This window comes from Echiichthys vipera (assembly GCF_963691815.1).
Source record: "Echiichthys vipera genome assembly, chromosome: 22".
In the NCBI taxonomy this organism is placed as follows: domain Eukaryota; kingdom Metazoa; phylum Chordata; class Actinopteri; order Perciformes; family Trachinidae; genus Echiichthys; species Echiichthys vipera.
Window position 1 is genome coordinate 75001 of NC_139847.1, and position 10000 is coordinate 85000.

General features: G+C 48.4%; 2 protein-coding genes across 2 annotated transcripts in view; both read right to left on the reverse strand.

Moving 5' to 3' along the window:
- eif4e2rs1 (eukaryotic translation initiation factor 4E family member 2 related sequence 1) overlaps positions 1–837 on the reverse strand; it is an 11794-nt gene extending 10957 nt beyond the window's left edge. Inside the window, exon 1 of the mRNA XM_083936721.1 lies at positions 697–837. Coding sequence (XP_083792847.1) covers positions 697–713 — 17 coding nt within the window. The 5' untranslated portion in view covers positions 714–837. The remainder of the gene's footprint in view (positions 1–696) is intronic.
- A 5298-nt stretch (positions 838–6135) lies between these two features.
- Positions 6136–10000, reverse strand: part of LOC310964020 (phosphatidylinositol 4,5-bisphosphate 3-kinase catalytic subunit alpha isoform) — a gene marked incomplete at both ends in the record, with an annotated part of 43663 nt that continues 39798 nt past the window's right edge. The window contains 2 exons of the mRNA XM_083936992.1: positions 6136–6260; positions 7419–7567. Of these exons, the coding sequence (XP_083793118.1) occupies positions 6136–6260; positions 7419–7567 (274 nt within the window). The remainder of the gene's footprint in view (positions 6261–7418; positions 7568–10000) is intronic.

Sequence of the window (10000 nt, forward strand, 5' to 3'; positions counted from 1 at the left end):
TAGTTTGTGTTTAAAGGTTAATATAATAACTTTAAAGGTGTTTAATTACAGATGAAGTTAGTTTGTGTTTAAAGGTAAATATAATAACTTTAAAGGTGTTTAATCACAGATGAAGTTAGTTTGTGTTTAAAGGTTAATATAATAACTTTAAAGGTGTTTAATCACAGATGAAGTTAGTTTGTGTTTAAAGGTTAATATAATAACTTTAAAGGTGTTTAATCACAGATGAAGTTAGTTTGTGTTTAAAGGTTAATATAATAACTTTAAAGGTGTTTAATCACAGATGAAGTTAGTTTGTGTTTAAAGGTAAATATAATAACTTTAAAGGTGTTTAATTACAGATGAAGTTAGTTTGTGTTTAAAGGTAAATATAATAACTTTAAAGGTGTTTAATTACAGATGAAGTTAGTTTGTGTTTAAAGGTAAATATAATAACTTTAAAGGTGTTTAATTACAGATGAAGTTAGTTTGTGTTTAAAGGTAAATATAATAACTTTAAAGGTGTTTAATCACAGATGAAGTTAGTTTGTGTTTAAAGGTTAATATAATACCTTTAAAGGTGTTTAATCACAGATGAAGTTAGTTTGTGTTTAAAGGTAATTAAACCGGATCCTCCTGAATGCTATGATGCTAGCGTTAGCCGTTAGCTGTTCCGGGTCTTTCCCGGGTGAAGCGCGAGTGTAAAGCGGCTCTCACCTCTCCAGCGGGTTCATCCTGCGGCTCCTCGCTCGCTCCGCTCGTGATTTTCTTATTTTATCTTTATTTTTTTGACTTTTTTCTGTAAAACTTCTCTTTCTTCTGCAGCTCCTCGCGCTGCTGCGGCTCTGTGCTAACGGCCGAGTGACTGCGCATGTGCGGGCACAGAGGACGGGACGGCAGAAGGGACATTTTCATGGACGCGTTTAGCGATTTGAACAAAAGCGAAACTACAAAATAAAGTAAAACAAAGACAAATAACAGAACATAAAATAAATATATAAAATATAAAAAAAGAAGAGAAAAAACATATAATAAAATAAACTAAAAAAGAGAAAATATAAAATAAAGTAAAACAAAGAAAAATAACAGAACATAAAATAAATATAATATATAATAAAACAAAAGAAGAGAAGAGTTCCTCTCCAGGACCCGTCCCCTCATGGTGGTTCAGGTCTGAGTCCCTGTGACCCTGAGGGCTGTGGTCTGGACCCGTCCCCTCATGGTGGTTCAGGTCTGAGTCCCTGTGACCCTGAGGGCTGTGGTCTGGACCCGTCCCCTCATGGTGGTTCAGGTCTGAGTCCCTGTGAACCTGAGGGCTGTGGTCTGGACCCGTCCCCTCATGGTGGTTCAGGTCTGAGTCCCTGTGACCCTGAGGGCTGTGGTCTGGACCCGTCCCCTCATGGTGGTTCAGGTCTGAGTCCCTGTGACCCTGAGGGCTGTGGTCTGGACCCGTCCCCTCATGGTGGTTCAGGTCTGAGTCCCTGTGACCCTGAGGGCTGTGGTCTGGACCCTGGTGCTCCTGGTCTCCCATGGCAGAGTGGTCTCAGGCGAGGGGCCGGACTAAGAACGCCTCACAAAGACTCTACGGACAAACCAGGAAGAGGAGGAGAGACCCTGCCCGGAGGAAGACCAGGTCCAGACCGAGGGCTCGCCCCCCATCCTGTGGGCCCCCCCTCACAGGAGGACCCTCTGGGGTCGGGGCGCTGCTGCACGGGGGGCAGTGAGGGTGAGGGGCCTGGAGGGTCCAGACCCGGGCAGCAGAGGCTCTGGGGACGTGGAGCGTCTCCTCTCTGTGGGGGAAGGAGCCGGAGCTTGTGAGGGAGGTGGAGCTCCCAGTTAGATCTGACCGACCAGGGATTGGGAGGTTGGGAGATTGGGCCTGGGAACGCCTCAGGATCCCCCAGTTAGAGCTGGTTAATGTGGCCCGGGAAAGGGAAGTTTGGGGTCCCTGCTACCACACAAGCCCATAACCTTATGTATGGTTTACATATACTCATAAACAGAACAAGGTTTGTTGATATTAGTCTACTCATTTACATCATAAACACATAAATGTTCAGTTATTAAAAGTGTTTTATTGGTTTAAAGGTTTTTATTGTGATCAAAGTCAAAGATGGTTTCAGGGAAACGTCACAAAATCACACGACAATATTTCTGAAGCTGCAATATTTCAACATCAATACTTCAATCAGTACTTCAATCAATCAATACTTCAATCAGTACTTCAATCAATACTTCAATCAATACTTCAATCAATACTTCAATCAGTACTTCAATCAATCAATACTTCAATCAGTACTTCAATCAATACTTCAATCAGTACTTCAATCAATCAATACTTCAATCAGTACTTCAATCAATACTTCAATCAATACTTCAATCAATACTTCAATCAGTACTTCAATCAATCAATACTTCAATCAGTACTTCACTCAATACTTCAATCAATACTTCAATCAATCAATACTTCAATTAATCAGTACTTCAATCAATCAGTACTTCAATCAGTACTTCAATCAATCAGTACTTCAATCAATACTTCAATCAATACTTCAATCAGTACTTCAATCAATCAGTACTTCAATCAATCAGTACTTCAATCAATACTTCAATCAATCAGTACTTCAATCAATACTTCAATCAGTACTTCAATCAATCAGTACTTCAATCAATCAGTACTTCAATCAATACTTCAATCAATACTTCAATCAGTACTTCAATCAATCAATACTTCAATCAGTACTTCAATCAATACTTCAATCAGTACTTCAATCAATCAGTACTTCAATCAATCAGTACTTCAATCAATACTTCAATCAATACTTCAATCAGTACTTCAATCAATCAGTACTTCAATCAATACTTCAATCAGTACTTCAATCAATACTTCAATCAGTACTTCAATCAATCAGTACTTCAATCAATACTTCAATCAGTACTTCAATCAATCAGTACTTCAGTACTTCACTGATCAGATCCTGACCCCAGACCTGGTCCTGACCCCAGACCAGGTCCTGACCCGAGACCTGGTCCTGACCCCAGACCAGGTCCTGACCCGAGACCAGGTCCTGACCCCAGACCTGGTCCTGACCCCAGACCTGGTCCTAACCCCAGACCAGGTCCTGACCCCAGACCTGGTCCTAACCCCAGACCTGGTCCTGACCCCAGACCAGGTCCTGACCCCAGACCTGGTCCTAACCCCAGACCAGGTCCTGACCCCAGACCAGGTCCTGACCCCAGACCTGGTCCTGACCCCAGACCTGGTCCTAACCCCAGACCTGGTCCTAACCCCAGACCAGGTCCTGACCCCAGACCTGGTCCTAACCCCAGACCTGGTCCTGACCCGAGACCAGGTCCTGACCCGAGACCAGGTCCTGACCCCAGACCAGGTCCTGACCCCAGACCTGGTCCTAACCCCAGACCAGGTCCTGACCCCAGACCAGGTCCTGACCCCAGACCTGGTCCTGACCCCAGACCTGGTCCTAACCCCAGACCAGGTCCTGACCCCAGACCAGGTCCTGAGCCCAGCAGCTGTCGTTCGTGTTAAACATCAATAGTAAATAAAAAAAACTTTAAATCAATGAAAACATGAAAAAAACAGACTATGACGTCACCATGCATCAGGGGGCGGGGTCAGGCCGCCTCACAGGTCACCATGGTTACTGACACATGTGGGCGGGGCTTAGACGAAAACAAACAAACATCACATTAAAAAACAAGCCCCGCCCCCGGAGGATGTCAGCCAATGGAACAGGAGGGGGCGTTGCTTCCCAGTATGCTACGCTAAACTACCCACAATTCATTGTTCCAGTGCAATTCTTCAGCTATCTAAAGCTAACGATAGTGCAGCACCTCTGCTAACATGCTAACAGCTAGCCTAGCCTGGTCCATTAGCACTGGAGGCTAATAAAGACCTGATTCAGCTAACATGCTAACATGCTAAGAGCTATCCTAACCAAGCCTGGTCCATTAACACTGGAGGCTAATATAGACCTGATTTAGCTAACATGCTAACAGCTAGCCTGGTCCATTAACACTGGAGGCTAATATAGACCTGATTTAGCTAACATGCTAACAGCTAGCCTGGTCCATTAACACTGGAGGCTAATATAGACCTGATTTAGCTAACATGCTAACAGGCTAGCCTGGTCCATTAACACTGAAGGCTAATAAAGACCTGATTCCGCTAACAGGCTAACAGCTAGCCTGGTCCATTAACCCTGGAGGCTAATATAGACCTGATTTAGCTAACATGCTAACAGGCTAGCCTGGTCCATTAACACTGAAGGCTAATAAAGACCTGATTCCGCTAACAGGCTAACATGCTAACAGCATTTCCTTTGATCCCTGATAAATTTGTTTTGTTGTTTCACAGCGTCTGAAAAACTTTCAACTGTAAAAGTTTTAAAACTTTAGTAACATTAATAAAAATCATCATTTTCATTGAAATATTAATGCGACTGTAGAAAGTTATTATTTTAAAGAGGTTTCATGTTTTTAAAGTCTGTAAAATCAAAAAGTTCTCTTGTGCTTTTTCGCTTCCACAGAAACGTGATTGGTTCTCAGCACTTTGGCTCCGCCCACAGCCGGGCAGCTCGGCCTTCCTATTGGTCAGAGCTCCTGATTGTCATGTTCAAAGACCTGTGATTGGAGGTTTCATTGCTCTGACGCCACAGTGCTAACACCACAGCGCTAACACCACAGCGCTAACACCACAGAGCTAACACCACAGTGCTAACACCACAGAGCTAACACCACAGTGCTAACACCACAGCGCTAACACCACAGCGCTAACACCACAGAGCTAACACCACAGTGCTAACACCACAGAGCTAACACCACAGTGCTAACGCTATGGTGCTAACACCACAGTGCTAACACCACAGTGCTAACACCACAGCACTAACGCTATGGTGCATAGCCACAGTGCTAACACCACAATGCTAACACCACAGTGCTAACACCACAGTGCTAACGCCACAGTGCTAACACCACAGCGCTAACACCACAGAGCTAACACCACAGTGCTAACACCACAGCGCTAACACCACAGAGCTAACACCACAGCGCTAACGCTATGGTGCTAACACCACAGTGCTAACACCACAGCACTAACGCTATGGTGTATAGCCACAGTGCTAACACCACAATGCTAACGCCACAGTGCTAACACCACAGTGCTAACACCACAGCACTAACACCACAGTGCTAACACCACAGCACTAACGCTATGGTGCATAGCCACAGTGCTAACACCACAGTGCTAACGCTACGGTGCTAACACCACAGTACTAACACCACGGCACTAATGCTACGGTGCATAGCCACAGTGCTAACACCACAGTGCTAACGCCACGGTGCTTACACCACAGTGCTAACACCACAGCACTAATGCTACGGTGCATAGCCACATTGCTAACACCACAGTGCTAACGCCACAATGCTATTGATACAGTGCTAACGCCACAGTGCATAGCCACAGTGCTAACGATACAGCGCTAACGCCGCAGTGCTAATGCCACATCGCTAACGCTACAGTGCTAATGCCGCTGGTTTCAATAAAGCTTCATTTGAATTATCGTCAGGTTATAAATAAAGTTACAGCTGCTGCTAAATAAAGTTTCATTCTGTTGTTTTCAGAGCAGCTAACCAAGCTAACACGCTAACTGTGTTCAGAGCAGCTAGCAGAGCAAACATACTAAGTGTATTCAGAGCAGCTAACCGAGCTAACACGCTAACCATGTTCAGAGCAGCTAGCAGAGCTAACATGTTAACTGTATTCAGAGCAGCTAGCACAGCTAACATGCTAATTGTAGCACAGACTGGAAGACATTTATGGCATCATCTTTTTCCACAACTCTGACCTTTGACCCTGAGATTAATGTTGCTACGACAACCATGACAGTAACAGTGTGTGTGTGTGTGTGTGTGTGTGTGTGTGTGTGTGTGTGTGTGTGTGTGTGTGTCTGTGTGTGTGGGTGTGTGTGGGTGTGTGTCAGTGCTCGTTGGGCATGTGTGTGTGTGTGTGTGTGTGTGTGTGTGTCAGTGCTCGTTGGGCATGTGTGTGTGTGTGTGTGTGTGTGTGTGTGTCAGTGCTCGTTGGGCATGTGTGTGTGTGTGTGTGTGTGTGTGTGTGTGTGTGTGTGTGTGTGTGTGTCAGTGCTCGTTGGGCATGTGTCTGATCGTGTGGAAGATCCAGTCCATCTTGGTGCTCCAGCCTCCGTGATGAGCGTCGTTCATCTGTTTGGTGAAATACTCCAACGCCTCCTGCTGGCTCTTCTCTGAGAGACAGACAGGTTAACAGAGAGACAGACAGGTTAACAGAGAGACAGACAGGTTTATAGAGAGACAGACAGGTTTACAGAGAGACAGACAGGTGAGAGACAGACAGGTTTATAGAGAGACAGACAGGTTTACAGAGAGACAGACAGGTGAGAGACAGACAGACAGGTTTACAGAGAGACATACAGGTTTATAGAGAGACAGACAGGTTTACAGAGAGACAGACAGGTTTATAGAGAGACAGACAGGTTAACAGAGAGACAGACAGGTTTATAGAGAGACAGACAGGTTTACAGAGAGACAGACAGGTGAGAGACAGACAGACAGGTTAACAGAGAGACAGACAGGTTTATAGAGAGACAGACAGGTTTACAGAGAGACAGACAGGTGAGAGACAGACAGACAGGTTTACAGAGAGACAGACAGGTGAGAGACAGACAGGTTTATAGAGAGACAGACAGGTGAGAGACAGACAGGTTTATAGAGAGACAGACAGGTTTATAGAGAGACAGACAGGTTAACAGAGAGACAGACAGGTTTACAGAGAGACAGACAGGTCTACAGAGAGACAGACAGGTCTACAGACAGGTGAGAGACAGACAGGTTTACAGACAGACAGGTTTACAGAGAGACAGACAGGTTTACAGACAGACAGACAGACAGGTGAGAGACAGACAGACAGGTGAGAGACAGACAGGTGAGAGACAGACAGACAGGTGAGAGACAGACAGGTGAGAGACAGACAGACAGGTGAGAGACAGACAGACAGGTGAGAGACAGACAGGTGAGAGACAGACAGACAGGTGAGAGACAGACAGACAGGTGAGAGACAGACAGGAGAGAGACAGACAGACAGGTGAGAGACAGACAGGTGAGAGACAGACAGACAGGTGAGAGACAGACAGGTGAGAGACAGACAGACAGGTGTGGAGGTGATGATGAACACCAGGTGAAGGAGCTGCAGGGTCTGAAATGACATGAGAGTCAGTGATGAGAGCGCAGGTGAGGACGCGTCCCCGTCTCCAGGTGACGTGATCATGTGATGATGTGATTGGAGCGCAGGTGAGGACGCGTCCCCGTCTCCAGGTGATGTGATCATGTGATGATGTGATTGGAGCGCAGGTGAGGACGCGTCCCCGTCTGCAGGTGCGTCTCACCCAGAGCCAGCGTCTTCCTCAGGTAGGCAATGTCGTCGAAGCTCTGCAGCTCGGGCATCCCGCAGCCCAGCAGGAGGGAGAACAGGTTAATGAAGAGGCTGGCGTGCTGCCGGATCGCCAGGTACGCCTTATAACACATCTCCTGGAACCTGAGAGGGTGAGACAGGTGCAGAGAGTGAGACAGATACGCCTTATAACACATCTCCTGGAACCTGAGAGGGTGAGACAGGTGCAGAGAGTGAGACAGGTAGGCCTTATAACACATCTCCTGGAACCTGAGAGGGTGAGACAGGTGCAGAGAGTGAGACAGATACGCCTTATAACACATCTCCTGGAACCTGAGAGGGTGAGACAGGTGCAGAGAGTGAGACAGATACGCCTTATAACACATCTCCTGGAACCTGAGAGGGTGAGACAGGTGCAGAGGGTGAGACAGGTGCAGAGAGTGAGACAGGTACGCCTTATAACACATCTCCTGGAACCTGAGAGGGTGAGACAGGTGCAGAGGGTGAGACAGGTGCAGAGAGTGAGACAGGTACGCCTTATATCACATCTCCTGGAACCTGAGAGGGTGAGACAGGTGCAGAGGGTGAGACAGGTACGCCTTATAACACATCTCCTGGAACCTGAGAGGGTGAGACAGGTGCAGAGAGTGAGACAGGTACGCCTTATAACACATCTCCTGGAACCTGAGAGGGTGAGACAGGTGCAGAGGGTGAGACAGGTGCAGAGAGTGAGACAGGTACGCCTTATAACACATCTCCTGGAACCTGAGAGGGTGAGACAGGTGCAGAGGGTGAGACAGGTGCAGAGAGTGAGACAGGTACGCCTTATAACACATCTCCTGGAACCTGAGGGGGTGAGACAGGTGCAGAGAGTGAGACAGGTACGCCTTATAACACATCTCCTGGAACCTGAGAGGGTGAGACAGGTGCAGAGAGTGAGACAGGTACGCCTTATAACACATCTCCTGGAACCTGAGAGGGTGAGACAGGTGCAGCGAGTGAGACAGGTACGCCTTATAACACATCTCCTGGAACCTGAGAGGGTGAGACAGGTGCAGAGGGTGAGACAGGTACGCCTTATAACACATCTCCTGGAACCTGAGAGGGTGAGACAGGTGCAGAGAGTGAGACAGGTACGCCTTATAACACATCTCCTGGAACCTGAGAGGGTGAGACAGGTGCAGAGGGTGAGACAGGTGCAGAGAGTGAGACAGGTACGCCTTATAACACATCTCCTGGAACCTGAGGGGGTGAGACAGGTGCAGAGAGTGAGACAGGTACGCCTTAAAACACATCTCCTGGAACCTGAGAGGGTGAGACAGGTGCAGAGAGTGAGACAGGTACGCCTTATAACACATCTCCTGGAACCTGAGAGGGTGAGACAGGTGCAGAGAGTGAGACAGGTACGCCTTATAACACATCTCCTGGAACCTGAGAGGGTGAGACAGGTGCAGCGAGTGAGACAGGTACGCCTTATAACACATCTCCTGGAACCTGAGAGGGTGAGACAGGTGCAGAGGGTGAGACAGGTACGCCTTATAACACATCTCCTGGAACCTGAGAGGGTGAGACAGGTGCAGAGGGTGAGACAGGAGCAGAGGGTGAGACAGGTGCAGACAGGTGCAGAGGGTGAGACAGGTGCAGAGGGTGAGACAGGTGCAGACAGGTGCAGAGGGTGAGACAGGTGCAGAGGGTGAGACATGTGCAGACAGGTGCAGAGGGTGAGACAGGTGCAGAGGGTGAGACAGGAGCAGAGGGTGAGACAGGTGCAGACAGGTGCAGAGGGTGAGACAGGAGCAGACAGGTGCAGAGGGTGAGACAGGAGCAGAGGGTGAGACAGGAGCAGAGGGTGAGACAGGAGCAGAGGGTGAGACAGGTGCAGAGGGTGAGACAGGAGCAGAGGGTGAGACAGGTGCAGACAGGTGCAGAGGGTGAGACAGGAGCAGACAGGTGCAGAGGGTGAGACAGGAGCAGAGGGTGAGACAGGAGCAAAGGGTGAGACAGGAGCAGAGGGTGAGACAGGTGCAGAGGGTGAGACAGGAGCAGAGGGTGAGACAGGTGCAGAGGGTGAGACAGGAGCAGAGGGTGAGACAGGAGCAGAGGGTGAGACAGGTGCAGACAGGAGCAGAGGGTGAGACAGGAGCAGAGGGTGAGACAGGAGCAGAGGGTGAGACAGGTGCAGAGGGTGAGACAGGTGCAGAGGGTGAGACAGGAGCAGAAGGTGAGACAGGGGCAGAGGGTGAGACAGGAGCAGAGGGTGAGACAGGTGCAGAGGGTGAGACAGGAGCAGAGGGTGAGACAGGAGCAGAGGGTGAGACAGGTGCAGAGGGTGAGACAGGTGCAGAGGGTGAGACAGGAGCAGAGGGTGAGACAGGAGCAGAGGGTGAGACAGGAGCAGAGGGTGAGACAGGTGCAGAGGGTGAGACAGGTGCAGAGGGTGAGACAGGAGCAGAGGGTGAGACAGGTGCAGAGGGTGAGACAGGAGCAGAGGGTGAGACAGGTGCAGAGGGTGAGACAGGTGCAGAGGGTGAGACAGGAGCAGAGGGTGAGACAGGAGCAGAGGGTGAGACAGGTGCA